This window comes from Diceros bicornis, chromosome 15 (assembly GCF_020826845.1).
Source record: "Diceros bicornis minor isolate mBicDic1 chromosome 15, mDicBic1.mat.cur, whole genome shotgun sequence".
Classification (NCBI taxonomy): Eukaryota; Metazoa; Chordata; class Mammalia; order Perissodactyla; family Rhinocerotidae; genus Diceros; species Diceros bicornis.
The window spans coordinates 28,258,151-28,278,845 of NC_080754.1; the positions used below are offsets into that span (position 1 = coordinate 28,258,151).

Here is a 20,695-nt window from a genome sequence, read left to right on the forward strand (position 1 = left end):
GGAAGTGACAGTCACAGGCTGCAGAGCCCCTAGTCCACATTCTCCTCATCCTCTGTGATGTCACACTGGGACTTCTTGCCTTCCACCCTGGGCTGAGGCTTCTGAGCTCACTATGGCCTCAGCGTTCGCTGGGAACATAGGGCTCTCGGAGCCAGTATCAGGGAGGGAGCCTGTGGGCACCAGAGGTCCGGCCATGCGGCTCTGGGAGGATGGCATGCCCCTCACGAAGGGGCGCCATCCCCTGCCTCAGATCCCAATTCCCTGGCTCGTCCCGAGCCTGCTCGCTGCCTTCAGTGGAGTCCTGCTGGGTGCTGTCAGTGGACTCTTCTTTGGTTTCCCGTGAGTCTCCCACACAAGCCGGCAGGTTTCTTACAGAGTCAGAAAGGAAGACAGATCATGAGAGTCCGGACAGGGGAAGTGCAGAAGAGGCGTCAGGGAAGGGAGGATATTCTAGGCAGTGGGAACCAATGTGCAAAGGCACAGAGGCATAGAGTGCTTGGTGCCTTTGGGAGCTGTTGGTGGCTAGGAGTATTGGGTGACATTTGGTGGAGCCTCTCTGGGTCTGTCACCGCCCTGGCTATTTAGAGCAGGCTTTGAGGTCTGTGAGTCCGGACCAGGTGGAGTGAGTCCCGCGTGGAGCTTTGGGACTCCAGGATCAGCGCTGAGTCCTGCTCTGGTCTCAGTTGCAGATGGCTGGCCCAGAATGGGGAGTGGGCCTTTCCTGTTGTCACAGGACCCCTCTTCGTCCTCACCTTCGTTATTCTCATGTTTCTAAACATCTCCGACCCTGGTATCTTGCACCAAGGTGAGCTCTCGGGCCCGTGGGAGAAGGAGGTAGCACCCTAAAGGGTCCTGCGTGCAGGGAAGATTCCTAAAGTGCTCCTCCCTTGTCCCCTCCTCGGGCCTCAAGACCCCGTCACCCCACATGCCCTTCACTTGGGCCCTGCTTCTGTTGCTTCATTTCCCAAGCCACCGAGATGCGGTACAACAGGATTCTGGAGGCTTTCCAGTTGCCTTGGAGGCAGGGCCAGGGCAGGCTGGGAAGAGAAGCCAGCTCTTGGCAACCACTCAGTTGTGTCTTCTTCCTTCCCACTGCACACACTCCTTACATCACTGACAATTCCAAAGGCCTGCGTTCTCACAGAAGTCCTCTGGCTGGACGTCTACCTTCCCTTGGACTGCCAGCCTCTCTGAGTTTGGTCAGCTTCCTCAGTGCGGACTAGGATTCCCCTGCACACCTCCTTGCCTAGGCCAGTGATGCTGCGGGGCGGCCCTCACCCCGGCAGCAGCAGTGTGACGAAGGGCTCCTGCCGCTGCCCAATCCTCTTCCTATGCCAGGCTCCAACGAACAGGGCCCCAGGACGGTGCGTGTGGTTTGGGTGAAGCACATAGCCTTCCGCCTGCAGTGGTGCCCACAGTGCTGCTTCCACCGCCCGCCGCGGACCTACCACTGCCCCTGGTGCAACATCTGTGTGGAGGTGAGCGCCCCTCTCATCTGCCCCCTTCTGGCCCACACCCCACCCGCTCTGCACCTGCCTGGGACCAGGAGGCCCACTTGCACAGGGGACCAGTAGCAGACCTCAAACCACGTCCGGGACTGCTAAGGCCAAGGGTGGCAGTAACTCCCAGCCACTCTTGGTCACTCATGCAGCTCACTGCCTCCCTGCCTGCACCTGTCCTGGGAGGCTGGCCCCTGCCGACCCAGGTGCTGACAGGCCCAGGAGCATCGACATCTATGCTGAGCCTGGTCAGGCCAGGGGGAGGAAAGGCACCCCTGTCCTACCCCAGGGCTGGCTGACACTAGATGCCCAAGGGCCCCACGGCTGGCTGTAGGCCTGGCCCGGGGAGCTTGACCTGTCCTCTTCTGGTGTCCAGAACGCTGTCCCCTCTCCCTCTCGCTCAGGACTTCGACCACCACTGCAGGTGGGTGAACAATTGCATAGGTCACCGGAACTTGGGCTTGTTCATCCTGCTCCTCCTGTGCCTATGCTTGTACTTGGGCTCCATGCTTGTCACCTGCATGGTCTTCCTCCTGCGCACCACCCACCTGCCCTTCTCCATTGACAAGGTCATCGCGTATCCACCAGGCTGCAGGGTCCACTTGGCGAGCTGTGGGCAGGGCGAGGACAGCCGAAGGGCGGGGTCCCGGGGGCGGGCGAGTGGTGGGCGGGGTTAGAGAGAAACCCCCTGGGGAGGACCAGTCTGGACCAGGGGAGGGTGGTAGGGTCCAGGCGATGGGTGGGGCTAGGAGGCACTGCGGTGCGTGGGCAATCTAGCGGGGTCTTGGATAGAGGACGCTGAGGGCGGCACGGAGACCAGGTCGGCCGGGTGGGGTGAGGTTTACCAGGGGTTGGTGGGTGGGGAGAGGATGGACTGGCTGGTCGTGCGCGGGTCTGTCAGGGCTGGAGTCGGGGTGAGGGTCCCGGCCCGGGAGGTCCATTGCGGGCGCAGCTCCTTAGCTCGTGGGCAGCATCGTCGTAGTGGTCCCCGCCGCCGGCTTCCTGGTGCCTCTCTTGGTGCTTCTGCTGATGAAGGCCAGGTTGGTGAGCACCGCCCAGCGCTCCTACGAGGACAAGGTACGCGGGTCTCTGGGGTGCCACGAAAGCGGTCTCTGGGCGGTCACCTTGGGCCTTCAGGACCTCCACACTTTCCGCCCTTTCTCCCCCGCCCTGGTCCTCATGGCCTGACCTCCCTTGAAGGTGCCTCGTGAGGCCTTGAGGCCCAGATTCAGCTCAGATCTCACCTCCTCTAGGGGCTCGGGGCTCCCTCTCCCTCCCAGGTGCACTGCGTCGAGGGCCTAGTGAGTGCTAGGCTGCGCATCCATTATTTTGAAGGCTGGGCATGGAGGTGAGGCAGGCCCCATCCTGCGCTCCTGTTGATAAGGCCCCTGAAGTCAGAGAATCTCCCGCCCTTCGCCCGTGCACATTGAGAGAGGGGCCTGCCCTGTGCTGTGCAGCGCAGCGCAGACTCAGAGGGAATGGAGAGTTCAGAGAGGACCGCGGTGTAGAGGGTTTGGGGGCAGAAGGCAGAGCGAAGGGCGTTGCCGGTGAGGGGCAGAGCTTGCAAAAAGGCAGGGAAGCCGGAAAGTTTGTGGAATGTTGAGGATGCTGAGGGGACAGTTGTAATTGGAGCAGAAAGTGGATGGGAAATCAAGTGGACTGCTGGGCTCGGGCCAGATGGAAAAGGCACGAAAGTCAGCTGGAGCCTTCTCTTGGTGCGGTGGAAACCTGGAAGCCAGGACAGGTTTTGTTTTTTTTTTTTAACATGGAGTAAAATTCACCCATTTTTAGTGCCCAGTTATAGGAGTTTGACAAATGCATACAGTCCTGCAACCACCTCCATAATTAAGATTTAGAACAGTTCCATCACCCCCCACAATTCTCTGAAGCCCCTTTTGTAGTGGGTTTCTCCCCATAGTTGTTACCCCTGGCAACCACTGATTTGTCTTCTATCCCTCTTGTCTTTCCTTGTCCAGAGTCTCGTGTGGATGAAATCATAGCCTTTTGAGTCTGGTGTCTTGCACTTAGCATAATGCGTTTGAGATTCCTCCACGTTGCTGCCCGTAGGAGTTCTTTCCTCCTTTCTCTTGCTGTGTACTATTCCGTCATATGGATGTACCACAACTTACTTATCCATTTGCCAACGGAAGGATATTTGGGTTGTTTCTGGGTTTTGGTGATCATAAAGAAAGTGGCTATAAACATTCGTGTACAGGCATGGGAAGATAAGTTTTCATTTCTTTGAGTCAATTCTTAAGAGTGGCATTGCTGGGTTAGACAGTAACTGAATGTTTAACTTGATAAGAAAGTGCCAAATTGTCTTCCAAAATGGCTGTACCCTTTTGCATTCCCACAAGCAGTGCATGGGAAATCCAGTTGCTTCTGCATCCTCATTAACATTTGGCATTGTCACCTTTTTTTGTTTTCTGATTTTCCGTTGTAGCTAGTCTAAGAAACGTGTAGTGGTATCTCATTGTGGTTTGAATTTGCATCTTCCAAGTGACTAATGCTGTTAGCATCCTTTCATGTTCTTATTTGCCATCTGTATATCTTTGATTAAATGTCTGTTCCAATCGTTTGCCCATTCAAAAAATTATGTTGTCTTCTTAGTATTAGATTTAAAGAGTTCTTTCTATCTGCTAGATTCAGCTACGTGTTTTGCAGTCTTTTCCGAGCCTTTGGCCTTATTTTCTTGCCAGTGTTTGTCCAAGATCAGAAGTGTTCAATTTGGATCAAGAGCGTTTTCAGTTTTGTCTTCAATGGCTTGTGTTTTGGTGTTGTAATTAAGAAATCTTTGCCTAAACCGAGGTCACCAAGATTTTCCCCTATGTTTTCTTCTAGAAGCTTTATAGTTTTAGGTTTTCTCTTTAGGCCTCCTATTCATTTTGGGTTGAATTTTGGATATGAAGCAGGGTATGAGTCAAGACTTATAGTTTTGCGTGTGGGTTGTTCCAAGAGCATTTGTTGAAAAGACAGTCCTTTTTCTGTTGAGCTGTCTTTGCACATTCCTCAAAAATCAATTGACTATATAGATGTGGGTGTATTTCTGAACTGTCTCTCTTTTTGCCACGACCACACTGTCTTCACTGGTAGCTTTCTATGAAGTCTTGAAATGACACAATGTGACATCTCCAACTTTGTTCTTTTTTTCAGAGTTCTTGTGGCTATCCTAGTTCCTTTGATTTTCCATATAAATTAAGAATCAGCTTGTCAATTGCTAGAACTGAGTTTGCTGAGATTTTCCCTTGGATTGCATTGAACCTACAGACCGCTTTGGAAAATGGACCTTTTAACAGTATTGATCTTTTAATCCACGAAAATGGGATACCTCTCCATATTCAGGTCTTCTTTGATGTCTTTCCTTAGTGTTGTGTAGTTTTCAGCATATACAGCTTGCATACCTTGTGTTAGATGTTTTCTAAGTATCTCCTTGTTTTTTGTGCTCTTATAAATTTTTTGCAAAATTGAATTTACATTTGCTTATTATTGTTAGAAAATACAGTGGACTTTTGTATGTTTGTCTCGGATCTTGGAATTTTTCTGGATTGACTTATAAGTTCTAGTAGCCTTTTTGTTGATTCTACCTCAAAATTCATGTCATCTGTGAATAAGGACAGTTTCATTTCCCCCTTTCCAGCGTGTCTGGCTTTATTTCTTTTTCTTGTCTTCCTGCACTGTCTCGGCCCTCCGCTACAGTGGCAGGTGGAGTGGTAAAAGTGATCCTTGCCGTGGGTTTCCTTCAGCAGGACAGGGACTTGAGTAAAGGCTTTTTTAGGAAGACTGTAGTGGGCCACAGTGATGAGGGAGGGGCTGGAGACACCGAGGCAGCTGAAAGGACAGAGGAGCCCTCTGTGCCCACCTCCTCCCATCCTTCCCATCACCACTCCATCGCTCCCCCCGTATTTGGTTCACAGCTCCCGTGTGACGCCTCTGCTCATCCCTTCCTCATCAGCCCCCTGTTGTCTGCATGCCTTCTCTCTCCATCCTCAGTCCATCATTTCAGCCTCTCTTGGGCAGCACTGTCCCTTCCCACATCCTATGGTTCTTCAGCCTCAGGTCGGGACCTAAGCCCTGCGCCCCCTGCACTGCTCCGCATGGGGTTCTTCCAGTCCGGGGTCTCCACCCTTAAGAAGCCCGACTGGGGTCTGCACTCTGTGATTCACCAGGCAGGGCTCTTTCCCATCACCTGCAGATCCCATTTCAGGCATCCTTCACACACCTCCACTTCGTTCCCTTCCCGCCTGCATCCCCTGACCGCAGCTTCTGCTGGGGCCACTTGCTTAGTGGTTCATAGTAAGGGCTCTGGAGCCAGACCATGTAAATTCACTTGCCAGCTCCACAACATGCCAGCATGGAGATCTTAGGAGTACTGCTTGGCCACCTGGTGCCTCAGTTTCCCCATCTGTAAAAGGAGGCCGCATGGGTTAATATGTGTAAGACACATAGCACAATGGCTGGTACAAGTAAGTGTCCTAGACTTTGTTGTTGTTATTATTACCGTTCCTTGGCATCATCATTGCCACGTCTTCATGTCTCTCTCATCTTACAAACAAAGCAAATCTCCGTTAACGTCACAGGCCTCCACTCCAACTGTCATACTCTCCCCTCGGCACAGCCGGAGTTTCTGACAGAGTTGGGTGTGCTCACTAGCATCGTTCTTCACCTTCCTCATCCCACTTCAGCCTCTGTCCTCACTGTCACGGTGATGCTGCGCTCTCCACGAGGCCACAGCCAGCAGGCAGTCCTCAGACTGATCTTTCCTGGCCGCACACAGCCCCATGTGGAACGGCACGCAGCTGCCATGACCCTGCCCCAGGCTCTCGGGGTCCCGCTCCCTCTGCTCACCTGGCTGATGCTCCTCGGCCTGCACCGTGGAGTCTTGCCCTAGGCTGCCTGCTCTTCTCGCTGATCCCCTCTCCCTGCTGCTCTGCCACCCCCAGCTGCCCTCTCCACCCTGAAAGTTACGACTGGCTTTGTTGTTCATGGTGTGTCCTCTGTCCCCAGCGCAGTGCCCGGAACATTGTTGAAACCTCAACATATTTATGAGCAAAGAGTGAACCTGCAGACAAAGGAATGCATGCGGCTTTGGGAGGAAGAGAAAGAAAGAGAGAGAGAGAGAGAGAGAGAGAGAGAGAAGCCTGATGCCATAAACCCTGGGGAAGAACCGAGAGAGCAGAGGCAGCAGGGAGTTGGGCAGGAGACGGGACAAGAAGACGCCCACTTTGCTCTGGGCCTGTGGAGAGTGAGGGCGTTGGAGACTCGCAATGGGAGCAGGAGACCCGGGTCTGGAGCCAGTGAGAGGGGACAGTGTGTGAAGCTGAGAGCTGCTGGCTTCCGTTCCCAGCTGAGAGGGGCCATGTGGGGGAGCACGGTGCTCTGCTGTATTAGTCAGTTCTTACAAATTCCTTCAACAGCTATCATTCCTTGAAGCACTGAATAATCAGCATTTTCCTATGCTCCATGTACATCTCATGAATGAAAATATATTTCTCTAAATTTGAAATTTTGAATGTAAATTTAATCAAAGTCTTTTAAGCTTTTAGTTTCCCTTAAATGCTTTAAACACCCTAAAGGACGCAGAACTCAAACTCTCACAATGGTTGGTGTTGGTTTTGGCCACAATGGGACATTCTGGAGCTGTCTTGACTTTTCCTCCCCCAGGGCTCAGCTCCCCTGCCTGGGGTCCTGGTTCATTTTGGTGTCGAATAGTGTTGAAGATCAACGTCTTTGTGACAGGGGCATGGGACACAGGAGAGCTGGTGGTGGGCAGATGTGCTCCTGGGCCCCTTTCGGTCGTGACCAGCACTTTGTAGCTAGGGCTCTCGAAGTCGGGGTGAGAGTCGGCCTGCGCTGGGGAGGAGGAGGGGATGAGGCTGGTGGGTGGAGGGCGGGGAGGACGAGAGCTGGGTCAAGTGTGTCCAGGAGAGGACTTGAACTTTCGTCTTGACCTTTACTGCACTAGGCGCTCAGGACTTTGAACCCCGATTTCCGGGGCCATGTGAGTTTGGGTAGGAAATATGTTTGGGCCCGAAAGCACTGCCCTTCCAGATAGTGAAATTCAGTGAAGGCACAAGTTTGGAAGTAATGAGTGGTGGGAAAGCAGACAAGTAGGGGGAGCGGGGTGTGGAGCCGTCTTTGGAGCAGCTTAATAGAACAAGGCAGATCTGAAAGCATATTTGGAAGGAGGCAGCAGGAGGATGTGTGTGGCCAAAGGAGACAGAGAGGGGGAGGATGCTGCCAAAGGGGGTACCAGGTGGTGCGGGATCCCTGAGGCGGCAGGAGTTGGGGGTGCGGGGCCAGGGGTCGCGTGGAGAGAGCTCCTCGGAAGTGGGTTGGGGGAGGCCTTGGCTGACCCTTGCGGCTTCCCCGCCCTTGGAGTCTTGCTGCAGCCCTGGGCTGAGCTGACCGGCTCAGGGAGGGCAGTGGGGGCGGCCTGCCCAGTCCTGCTGGATCTGAGCTCCTCTTCCCACCCTGGCCCCCTCCAGTACCAATACCTACATGGACACAACCCTTTCGACCTTGGCTGTGGCAAAAACTGGTATTGGACACTTTGTGCAGCGCTGGGACCCAAGTGAGTTGGCAAACCAGAGGCCTGAGTGGTGGCCCTGGGGCTGGTGGGGTGGGGTGAAGCTGGGTCATCTCGCCTGGCCCCTTAGCAGAGCTCCCAGGTCCTTCCGCTCATTCTTCCTATTGTTTTGGGATTTTCCCCAGGGCCTTGTGGGAGCATTTGGAGCCCCCACTTCCTTGCCTCTGTGGGTTCTTGCCCCAAGAAATGGGGTAGAGGGCATTGCAGCCTGGATGAGACAGGCCCCAGCTCCCCGTGGTGCCGAGCGCTGGGCCTTGTCCTGCCTAAGATGAGGGGCACCAGGCAAGGAGGGTCACGACCACCTCCATCTGGCTTGTTGCTCCCCAGGTACATGGCCGAAGCTGTCGGGCTGCAGAGAGTGGTGGGGCCTGACTGGGTGCCCACGCGGAACCTGCACTTCCCGACGTGCCCCTCCATGCCCATTCCCGAAGCCCTCCCTGGGCTGGGGTCTGGCCGCCAGGTCCAACCTCTGGATCTGTACCAAGCAGGGCAGGATCCCCCAGGGAGTGGTGAGGCTGCAGCCCTCCAGGAGGTAAGGGGTGTGTGTGTGTTTGTGCCCACAGATGCGCACGCGCCCGTCGTGTTGGGAAAGGGCATCTGAAGATTGTACAGGTTTAGGGAAAGCCCCCCTCCATGTTTCGCTGGTGCTGAAGCTGGAACACTCCGAGCTCGAGGGCGGCGGATCATAGGCCAGCGGAGCGTTGAAAGTAGAGTCACAGGCCTGCAGACTACATCAGGGGTCCCTGGAGAAACAAGGGGAAGAGACCACACCACTCACTTGCTCGTTGCCCTTGGGCCAGTCCCTTACCCTTTCTGGGCCTCAGTTTCCTTAGCCATGAATGAGGACTGAGACTAGGCCAGTGAGCAATAATTTGGGGAGGCGGATTCATTTATTTCGGGCAACTTTTAACCTGAAGCTCAATGTTTGAAACAGGTGGCAGTGGAGCTTTAGGACTGCTGCGGGGAAGGTAATTCACAAGCCCCGCCCACAGGGCCCCTGCAGTGATGTTCTGTGGGTCCTGCCCACTCCCTTGGCTCTGCCTAGGGGGGTGGCACCTTGGACAGTTTCTTGCTCCCGAGCTGGTGGGTCATGCGGTGTGAGGCCGGCACCTTTGGAGAGCTGACCTCCTCCACTCTGTGTTTAGATGCACGCCGGCCGGCCCAGTGTGGCCCCTGCTGCTCAGGCCCGAGAGGCGGCTCGATCTGCCTCTCACCCATTTGCACCCGGAGATGCCAGGAGACCCGGCACCTGAGCCTCACCTCCTGAGCCCCGCGTGGAGACTCTCTGAGCCCTATCCTTGCCCAGTCCCCTGGCGAGAGTGCCGAGACCCCTGAAAGCCCATTAAACACCCTTTGCCTGCCTCCTACAGCTGCCCTGCTGCACTGTGTGTTGGTATCAAGGGAGTGGGGCGGTGAGGGGGCCTCTGGGGGATGAGACAAAGACCCGGGGTGGGGGCAGCCAGGGTTCAATACTGGCTGGCTCTGCGATCTAGTGCAAGACACTGAACATTTCTCTCACCCTTCAAACGGGGAAACCATAACAACCAAAGCGAGGACTGGAGATGATGGAAGAGAAAACCCAGCAGTGCCTGGATGTCGGCCTAGCCAAGTCCTGGCCTCTGCCCTGCGGCCACCCTGTCTGACTGCAGGGGGCGCGCGCTGCTTGGGAATTCGCCCAGCCTGGCCAGCTCCAGCCTGGCAGCACAGGAGGCTCCTGTGTGGGTTGTGGCTGGCCCTCAGGCTAGGAGTGTGCCCTCCTGCGGCCTCAAGACAGGGAAGTGGAGGAGTGGGGTGTGCCCCCTCACGGTCCACCCTGCATCATTCCTCCAAGTGGGTCTCACCTAGGTCACTCCCTCCTGTTGGGGAGTCAGATGCCGGTTCTAGTCCTGTGTCTGGCGGTGGGGGGCGTGTCCACAGTGTATGCAGCCGGTATGATTCTGGTTATTTTCTCCTTCACACTGCTAACAGACCACCCTGTGTTCCTCCAAGGACCACCTTCTCATATTCCTGGGACCCAGGCTCCGACTCCAAAACTCGGGGTTGGGGTGGGCTGCAATCTGAATCTGAATATTTGTAAAGTGCCCGGTGTGATGCTGCCACCCTGAAGTTTCCGAACTGCTGCCTTAGGAGGTGAGGATGGGCACCACCACACTGATTCCTGTCCCCTGGTGTCCAGGGGAAACCAGGATATGGTGAGGGCGAGAGGGCAGGATGTGGCTGAAGGGCCAGATGAACAGCCCCGGGCCCGTGGACATTGTGTGCCTGTGTGTGCACGCCCGAGCTTGTGTGTTGGGGCAGGAGCTCATCGTTGGGGAGTGTCAGCCCAGACTGGGGAGGTAGGTGACCTCCGATGCAGGCCATGGCTCCGGTTCTCTACACGAAGACTCCCAGTGGAGGCTGCCCTTCCCTCTTCCTCCCACCCTGACTGTGGTGGTCTCAGGCCCCGCTGTGTCCAGGCCCAGCCTCACCCAGGGCTTGGCTCTGGCTCCTTGGGCTCCTGGCCAGCCTCGCTCAACCCTAGGAACTGCAGCTCTTTTGTGTTCCCTTTTCCGTGGTGCCAGGTCTCCCCAGTCCCAAGCTCCATTGGGGTGCAAGCTTGTTCTCAGCTCTCATCCTGCTCAACTCAGGGGTAACTGTGGGTTTCTGGGGAGGGCTGCAGGATATTCACTGACAGGCAGAAAGGCAGCCCAGTTTGGGCCTTGCTTTCACTGGCTTCAGTGGCCACCCTTACAATTCGTGGGGCCTACATTTATGAGTCAAGCTGAAGAAACCTCATCTGTCTGTGAAGCCCACAGTCCATGGTCGCATGGTCAGGGCAGGGGGGCACGAGGCCTTTTGAGCCCCGGAGCCCAGGTGTGCATCTGGCTCACAAATCTGTGTGGGTCTCCCGTCTGCGTGTGTTCAGAGGGCACAGCTCAGCCCAGGCTGCCCAACACTGAGGAGAGGCTCTCAGGCCCACTCCTAAATGGGAGTGCTAGGGGTGGTGTGGGCCTGGGCCTCATCGGAGGAGCATCCAGGAACATGGGCCAAGGCCTGGAGGGGCATATGCCTGGAATGGGGTGAGTGTAGGAGTGGCGCTTGCTGGAGCCCCAGCTCTGCAGGAGGCTGGGAAGGCCAGGCCCCAGAGTCTGGGGAGGCCTAGTCCCACCCTGCCCTGCTGCCCGTCCCACTGCCTCCCTGCCAGGATAAGAGCTGGGCGGCTGGTCATCAGGGTGGCACCTCTTGGGTCCCTGCCTCCGGCTATACTGGCCACTCACCCAGTCCCAGGCTGAGCCTGGTCATTGCTAATTAAATGAAAATTCATTTTTAAAGTAATGTTAAGTCATGGTCATTTTTGTCTGCCATTTATCTCCTCGCTCACAGCTTTCTAAACCCTTTCTTTTTTTATTATTCAGGTATGAGGGTCTTCTTGAGCATTTCTTTTAGGAGTGGGCGTCTTGTGGCGAGGAACTCCCTCAGCTTTTGTTTATCTGGGAAAGATTTTATTTCTCCATCATATCTGAGGGATATTTTCGCTCGGTAGATTATTGTTGGCTGAAAGTTTTTGCCTTTCAGATTTCTGAATGTATCGTTCTGCTCTTTCCTAGCCTGTAAGCCTTCTGCTGAGAAATCTGCTCAAAGCCTGCTAAGGGTTCCTTTGTAGATTCTTTTCTTCTGCCTTCCTGCCCTTAACATTATTTCTTTGTCATTGACTTTTGCCAATTTGCCTAATATATGCCTTGGAGAAGGTCTTTTTAGACTGGTGTCATTAGAAATTTTATTAGTTTCTTTTACTTGTAATTCCAGTTCCTTCCCCAGGTTTGGGAAATTCTCAGCTATTATTTCTTTGAACAAGCTCTGTGTTCCTTTCTCCCTCTCTTCTCCCTCTGGAATATCTATAATCCTTAGGTTGCATTTCCTAATTGAGTCGGATATTTCTCAGAGAATGTCTTCATTTCTTTTTACTCTTAGTTCTCTCTCCTCCCACATCTGAAGCATTTCTATATTTCTGTCCTCTGAATTGCTTATTCTGTCCTCCATTATTTCAGCTCTGTTATTTAAGGACTCCAGACTTTTCTCTATCTCAGTCATTGTGTTTTTCCTCTCTGACATTTCTCATTGATGTTTCTTGATAGTTTCGATCTCTTCTGTCAAGAATTCCCTTTGGTCGTTAATTTTATTCGTGATTTCCTTGAACAATTTTTCTGAGTTTTCTTGTAACTTCTTTAGTTTTCTCATAATAACTATTGAGAATTCTCTGTCATTTAGATTGTAAATAGCGGTGCCCTCAGGATTGATTTCTGGGTGTTTGTCATTTTACTTCTGGTCTCGTGTCTTAGTATACACTTCCATACTATTTGTTGTTGTGGATTTGATCCATCCCAGAGTGGTAGTATCAGGTTACAAATTCCACCTTCTGCCTCTGGGTGGTGGCAGGACCTGTGTATTACAAGCCTGCCCATTCCCTGGCGGCTGTGTCTGTCCTTTGGAAGTTATGCTGACGGAGCCTATCTGCATTTGACTGCTGGACGCCGCTGAATTACACATATGTGTGCCGGCACCTTGGCGGGGGTCTCTTGCTCTGGCTGACCAACAGTACTTGCGTGCCAGGTGGGGGAGGGGCGCTTTCATTCCTGTGCACGTGCCCGCAGGTGCTCCTGCTCTGTCCTCGCTCTCTGCCCTCCTGGGATGTTCGGCTTGGTGAATACGGCCCAGTGATTGCCTAGCCTCCTCAGAGTGGAGCTGTCCCACAGGCTGGGAGGCAACTCAGAGAGCGAAGGCATTCCCACGAATGACTGCCCCCTCCCCCTTCTCCTCTCAGAGCTGCAAGCGGTCCTGCGCCCTAAGTGTCTGCCAGTGGGGGAGGTAGAGGAGATTCCCCTTACCTCTTTCCACTGCCTCCCGGGCAGTTCTGCACCTCCACGTTCAGAGATATGGCTGCATGGGTCTCTCAGACATCTATTGTGTTGTTTGAATGTCTCTGTTGATTTATGAGTGTCCTTTCCATTGTATCTCAGCAGGGAGAGTCTAAGGGACGAGCTCACTCCGCCAGGATGCTGACGTCACTCTCTTTGTCATCGACTTTTGCCAGTTTTACTGTTATGTGCCTCGAAGAAGCTCATTTATTGTTGATGTAATTAGGAGTTCCATTGGCTTCATGTATTTGTCAGTCCAGTTCCTTCCCGCGTCCTGGGAAATTCTCAGCTATTATTACTTTGAAGAAACGCTCGGCTCCTTTCTCCCTCTCTTCTCCCTGTGAAATACCTATGGTCCTTAGGATGCTTTTTCTAGTTGAGTCGGATTTTTCTTGAACAATTCCTTCATTTTTTTTTAAATCTTAGTTCTCTCTCCTCCTCCACCTGAAGGATTTCTATTTGTCTACCCTCTAAATCACTAGTTCTTTCCTGCAAACATCAGCTCTTTTTTTTTTTTCATGAGGAAGATTGGCCCCTGAGCTAACATCCATTGCCAATCTTCATTTTTCACTGAGGAAGATTAGCCCTGAGCTATCAACTGTGCCCATCTCCCTCTATTTTGTTTGTGGGATGCTGCCACAGCATGGCTGGATGAGCAGTGCATAGGTCCACGCTCAGGATCCGAACCTGCGAACCCCAGGCCGCCGAAGTGGAGTGCACCAACTTTACCACTACGCCTTTGGGCCGGCCCCCGTCAGCTCTATTTTTTAAGAATTCTAGATTATTTCTTATTTGACTTATTGTGTTCTTCATATCCAGAATTTCTGCTTGGATTTTTGTTTATAGTTTCCATCTCTCAGGTGAAGTATTAACTCTTCTCATTAATTTTATTCCTGCTTTATTCCTGTGCTCATTGAACTTTCTGAGTCTTCTTGTAACTCATGGAGTTTCTTTATGACACCTGTGTTGAATCCTCTGCCATTGAGATTGTAAATTTCTGTGACTTCAGGGTCAGTTTCTGGAGAAGTGTCATGTTCCTTCTGCTCTGAATTGTTGCTCTAGTTTCTCGTGGTGTTTGATGAAGTAATGTTTTGCCAGCGCATTTGTGGTTGTATCCGTTGGCAGATTCCACCTGCTACCACTGGGGCTGAAGCAGGAACTGTGTTTCTGGTACTACCACATCAGCTGAAAGTTGTGGAAGTGCTATGGGCATTTATGCTGGCTGGGAATGCATTGGGCCAGATGCGTAGGTCTGCCAACCGCTCTTCTCATCTTCACTCCGGTTGCTGCTTCTTGGGCGGGGCTTCCAAGGGGGGTCTGAGCCCCCTTGGGACTGAAGCGGCCTTGTGGGCTCTTCAGCCGGCCACGAAAGTGATCACGCACGGGCTGAGTATCAATTTTTCAATATATGTCATCGTTCCTATCCAGTTATCATGGACACTACTACTAAGTGGAGCTATCTACAAATTATAGTTTAAATGTTTTGTGGAATGTTCATAGGGCCACTGGAATTTTCCCAAGCATAAATATGTGACCCAGAACTCCTCTAAATTCCAGTTATTAGGGGATCATTTTACAGTTTTCCTGAGAATTAATTACCTTGTAAAATATACTCACAGTTTTCCATATTCAGACTCACAGTTACTGTATGTAGGACCTCGTATATGTGCCCGGATCCTGATAGGCTGGGCCCAGGCGAAGAAATATTTTTTCTCTTTAAAACTGGATTGTTCTTTTCCTTTTCATGTATAGTGGATGACTATGTCAATCCAGCAAAGATTTACATTCAAAACCAATAATCAATTAAGGTTGGCCGTTGTTATAGTCGTGGTCATAGCCTGCAAAAATGAGGGTTTGGAGATGGAACAGAAAGCATAAAAGGGGACCTTATTGTATGCCCATCAGAAAATAAAACAGTAAAACTGATCAACAGAATTCTGAGAGAAACAGCCACAAATTCTGCAACAAATAGCAAGCAGCAGATTTCTCTCATCAGTGTTACTCAGTCTCGTGTTGTGAATTCTGTCGGTATTGGCTCAAAAGTCTGTGTTCCTGAAGTCATCTGTTCCCAGACCCTGTAGTCCTAGAGTCCTGAGTGTCGGGTCCTCCCGGTATCTGCTATGGTGGGTGTGTCAGCTTCTTCTAGGAAGGCTGTAATCATGCATCTGTTCCCTATATCCCTTTCTCAGGCTGTCTTTTTTGGGTGCTTCTTCCAGAAGACCCAATCTCTGGTTGTAGCTTCTAGCAGGGACCTTCAGGCAAGAATGAAGGGAGCAGAGAAACCACGTGTTGATGACAAGGCAGGTTAACTTCTTCCAGTAACTAACAATATCAGAATGGAGGAGAGTGGAATCTCTATGGGAGTGAGTTACATAGGCACGTGGGTCCCTGTAATTGTTCCATGAAGACTCAACTGATAATTAATCCAATGAGAAAATGGAATAATGGACAATGAAAACAGTGACGAATCTGTTATGTACAGTTTGTGCCACAATTGCTGCCAATTGACATAAGTGTTTTAAACCAAGGAATAAAGTATTCTTAGAAGCTAATTTGTTGACATTCTCTGTGTCGGGTGAGGCACTTGAATTCTAATGTGCTTTTCCCCACTCTGCAAGAGTATGTAAATTACTGAAAAACTTAATCATATTTGTTACCGATCCCAAACACAGGTTCATTTACCCAGCGCACAGGAGGGCCAAAAAAGTAAAGGAACTGAAACAGCAGGCTTGTGGCAAGGAAAGAGCCTTACTATCGAAGGGCAGCCAGATGAGTAGACGGGAGTTAGAACTCAGATCCACCTGGTCGAATGAAAAAAGGTTGAGGTTTGTATCTGAGGTTTTCGGTAGGGGAGGGAGAGCATGTGCCGTGGTTTTATGTAGGGGAACAAGAGCATGTTCCGGGTTTGAGGTAGGGCAGCAGGAGCATGTGGCTGTGCTGCTTGGCACCTTCCAGCAGCCTGTGTTTGGCCTTGAAGACTGAATTTCCTTTCTCTTGACTTTCTGGACTTTTCTGGTTAGTTTTCGGCATCAGCCTGCATTTGGCCTTGTGAGGCTGAATCCTGATGTCTGGGCCTTGACTTTCTGGGAAAGACAGCTCACTCATATAGTGAGGAGAGACAAGAAGACCTGGTTAGTTTTAGACAACAGCTGATTATGCTGAATATGCACAGGTGCAGTTAGCAAAGCTTATGTCAAAACTTTTGGCTCTAGGGCAGATTTTTGAACTTTTTCATGCTCGGTTTCAGTTCCCACCTCTTATGATCAGGCTTCAGTCTTCGGGAACGGCGGTGAAGGCCTCTCTAGCTACCTTCTGCTGTGAAAGGGCTAAGATCAGGATGGGAGGAATGAAACTGTTTTACCGTCACTTTAAAATAGTTTTGAGTACCGGGTGGGGAGAGAGAGCTACGCTTTGCATCACTAATATTTTAGTACTCTGATCAACGGCTTTGGAACAACACTTAAGTTCATCACTTATAATTACATGGATAACCACACAGATAGCAAAATAGACAGCCCAAATTTTAGTATCCCCTCCATAATGGACCTCAGTCCTTGAGGAATCCCGGAGAAGGTGACTGTAAACCAATCAAGGTTACTGCCTGGAAGCTCAGGTGAAATCTGATGTAGCCAAGTAGCCTGCTGTCTAATCGTCCAACAAGTAATGTAAGAACCTGGGAGTCATGTATTACTCATCTATAGGAGGCTGTCTTGTGCACAGCAACTTGCAGTCTGTCACGAGTCCATTTGAGCATTCGGAGAAGTCAGTGTCTAGAGGATGAAGCCAGCCAAAGTTTGGGAGATCTCAGTTGTGATGTACTCCTTGGCATGATTCTTGTTCCCTGTGGCGTTTTCAGTATGGTCCCCTGCAATCCAAGAATTCAATAGGACCCAGTCTCCATGACAACGATGCTGCAGAGAAACCTCTGACGGTGTCTAGTTCCTTGGTTTGAGTTCCCTTCAGGGCTTTTGGATCATCTCTGGAACATAGAAAGGGTCTCCCAAAGTTAGGCCTATGTTGTGTCAGCAAGTAACCAGGTATTTAATAGGAAGCATTTTTAGAAAAGAAAAGCAAAGTTAATGGGTTTGGAGCAAATGATAAACCAATTTCTGAGCCCAGGGTATGGTTATTCAAGAAGATCTCTGGATGTCAGCATTGAAGAATGCCCTGCAGTTTAAAATGTCTCCGATGATGTCATCAGGTGTTCAGGTAAACCTTTTGAGTGGCTTACACAGAAACAGGCGTGACGATCGTCCCAACATGGGTTGTCGTGGTGCGCTCTCTTAGGTTTATATCAAGTTCTCCAGCTTCAGGTTCCCGGGCTTCAGGAAAAAACGTGATTTTAGTTCTCAATGATTGGAAATGAAAAGGAAAGAAAAAATTGAAAACGTCCATTTGGAGATCTGTACCAGATATTTGAGCAAACTAGCAGAATTCAGGATCCAGTCCAATTTACAAATAAAAAACAAAAACCTTGAAGTTTTTAATGAACAGAACCAAAATCCAACATCCACAAATGTGTATTACAGTTTCTATTGAAACATAAGTTTGCTCGCTAAATTTACCTTCATTTGTACCAATGACAGTGAAATTAAGAGTCATTGGTTTGCAAACTAACTCTAGTTTTAATAAACTTTGCCCAATGATTTACATAAGTACAGCAAGAGTAGCAATTGATCATAATAGGTTCTTTTAAATCTGCTTTGCTGGAACTTTTTATAAGGAATCTCAGCTTGAACTTGAAAGGCACCTCCACGCCAGGAAAAGTCAAGCCAAGGACTTGTCATCAGACTTGACCTGGGATACCTACAGATTTGTGTGAATTCCTCTTTTCTCTTGAGGGTCCCCCAAATATCCTAAAGTTCTTGCACCTGCCAGGGAAGTGCCCTGCTTTACTGGCCTGGTGAGGTTTCTGGGAACCTTGTAAGCAAGGTGCCAGGGAAATATTTTTAAGTGGCTTTATTCCGGAAAGTCCAGTGTTTGCTTCTCAAATTTGTACGGTCATATCCAAGTTTGTGTATGTTTCTGTCAAATATGACATTCCAGTCAAAGCCTTGGCAATATAACCCGTTTCTAATTCTGCCCTGCTGTAAGGGAAACAGATTCTTATTGAACTTATACAAATAACTATATTGCCATGAAAATAAGAATACTTACTCTTGAAGAGTTTTTAAATGCTGGAGGCATAAGATAAGGGAGAAAAAGAGAAATGCTTCCCTTTTGCTTACAAATTGCTGTAAGTCATAGTTAGCTTAACGAGAAAAGAGAAAAAGGTTTACTAACTCTGGAAAAACAAAACGTTAAATATCAGCAATATTTCAAACAGGGAGTCATAAAAATTATAATCATCCTCATCAATTTATTCAGTCCTACGATGTCAACTTTTGATCTTCTGTTTGCAGTTTCATGAGGCCACTAATTTCTCAGTTACAGTTTTGTGATTTCCGACCCAGATCAGTTTTGTAATCTGAAAGTTTGTCAGAAACCTGTATTTTAGAGCAAGTGTCAGGGTCCTTTCCATGAATCTCTCTGAAGATGAAACATGAGAGTAAAACAAGTGCCTGCGTATGACCCAACATTCAAAAATGGCAAATTGGCAAAGACACTCGGCTGTTTCTGTAACATACAACACTTTGAGATAATGACTAGAATTATGACTGACAACCAGGACAGATCAGAATTTTTGGAATGTTAGATAATTTTTAGAAAAGAAAACCTACGTTAGTAACATTTACCCACACAATATTATCTCGGAAGGCTTGTTATGGTTTATTTGATAACGCTTCCCATGTAATATAACGTACCAAATAAGTTTCGTGAGTTTACATCTTCCTCTTTGTAGAAAGAGAGAACAAATTCTTGGAAACATCTCAGAGCTGATTGGAAATTCTCAAAGCTTTCTTTTTAAGTCAAAAGAAAGACTTGAATTTGGGGGGAAGTTCATCGAAAATATCAAAAAGGTTTAAAACACTTGGTCATGTAGGAAACAATGCTTAGTTATTCATTTAATCAAGGAGACAACAGAATCAGCAAAGGCAACAGAGAGTTCAAGCAGTCAGCAAACCTTAATAGAGAGACCTCAGTTCTTTGAACATAGGAAATTATTTTCAGAAAACATGGATTTTCTGTCTTTTAGGTAAACTTACTCAAAGGTAAAGAAAAACTTTTTATAACCTCTTTATCAAGAGCAGACCCAAAGTTCAAGAGAATTATCTTTGGAAGAAAGAAAGCCAAATTCTAATTCTGCACCAGCTTACTTTTCATATTGAAACGTATTGACTTAATTAAATTCATTTCAACCACAGCCAACTTGACCAAGAACACAGAACTCCTCAGGGTTTTCCTTTCGCAACCCTTCTGTCGCTTACTTTTTACATTCAGAATTTGTCCCATGCCTTCATTTTGTCTTTCCTTATGCTTTAGGACAGATATCTCTATGCATCATACCTTCTTTACTGCAAACATACATTTTATTTTCCTTGCAGACAGAGGTTCTAGAAATACGTGTTTTCAAAGGAAAGTTTTTGAGCATGCATAAAACCCGTTTATTAATCAACTTAAGCATCTTTAAGGTTCCCTGTGAACAGAAATCAAAGGCGGACAAATCTATGCTTAGTAATCAATTTCTAATTTTTTTTAATGCAGAAATGACCTAGGTACTCAGCAGATTTTATCGTTTAACTTAATTTAGCAAAACTCTTAAGTTTTAAGTAACCAAAAAAGATTTTCAAAGCAGTTTTTCAAGCATATAGGCCATAAAACATAATTATTGCACCCCAAACCTCTTACCCATTTGTATCTATCTAAATTATTTGTTCCCAATAATTATGTTTAGGTTACTCACAAAAATTTCATGTGACATTAAGCCGTTAGCCATCATCTTAAGTTGTTTGAAGTATATACACCATAATGTGATCATTGTTAAAAGTTCCCCAAAACACCTTTATCCTTTTCACATCTATTTCGTTTACTTGTTCCCAATAATTATGTTTAGATTGCCTACAAAGCCCTCCTGAGACATCAGACAAAATCAGCCATTATTGAAAGTTATTATTGTTGGCCGACAAATTTTGTCACAAGCATAACATGTCTACACCATATCTGATGTTGATAACTCTGAAAACGTATTTATTTTAATCAAACCAACAAACTTCCATAAGATTTTATTTACGAAAGATCATTTTATATCATGTTAACTTGAAAGACATTTGGGTTAGTTTCCATTACATTTAGAAAGAATTTATATAAGCACTTACGTTAAGCCAATTAAATGGAGATGCTTTAGAAATTATATCATCTGTAGGCAGACGAATAGAGAGAGAGAGACTTACATCCAGATAGATGCCAACAGAGATCTTTAAAACTTTAGCCTGGTCGCAGGGACGAAACTCAGAAGAACAGTTGGATCCAAATTACTCCCTAGCAAATGGACCTGCTCAGATGGCCAAAGATTTTTCCTCAAGATTCTTTTTTGTTGTAAGGATCCTTTTCATGGCTGTGTTTGACATCATTTTGTCTTTGAGAAGCCTCTGCATATTACTCAAAGACTGCATTCCATTATGAGAGCTTTTGAATCCTCACTTTTAAGGGTGACTCTTAAGGTGGTCTTGAAACAGAAGTTCCCCAGCCTGGCCGTTACAATTCCAAATGATCTCAAAAGTTTACCTATTTGCACTTGCTTAACTTGAGTTCGGGAATTTCGGGGGAGTTGAAGT

At 49.0% G+C, this 20,695-nt stretch overlaps 1 protein-coding gene across 1 annotated transcript; it reads left to right on the plus strand.

The window, feature by feature from the left end:
* The first annotated feature begins 214 nt into the window (after positions 1–214).
* LOC131414541 (palmitoyltransferase ZDHHC19-like) lies at positions 215–9,014 on the plus strand. The gene is made up of 8 exons (XM_058555552.1): positions 215–339; positions 684–805; positions 1,339–1,478; positions 1,904–2,076; positions 2,471–2,576; positions 7,985–8,070; positions 8,413–8,616; positions 8,984–9,014. The coding sequence occupies exons 1-8, from the start codon at positions 215–217 to the stop codon at positions 9,012–9,014; spliced, it is 987 nt and encodes a 328-aa protein (XP_058411535.1).
* The last annotated feature ends 11,681 nt before the right edge of the window (positions 9,015–20,695 follow it).

Bases quoted from the DNA above. Each gene is read 5' to 3' on its own strand.
- LOC131414541 (XM_058555552.1), top strand. From the start codon at position 215: ATGCCCCTCACGAAGGGGCGCCATCCCCTGCCTCAGATCCCAATTCCC. The intron at 340-683 runs GTGAGTCTCCCA...CTCTGGTCTCAG, and splicing joins GGACTCTTCTTTGGTTTCCC to TTGCAGATGGCTGGCCCAGA. The intron at 8,071-8,412 runs GTGAGTTGGCAA...GTTGCTCCCCAG, and splicing joins TGTGCAGCGCTGGGACCCAA to GTACATGGCCGAAGCTGTCG.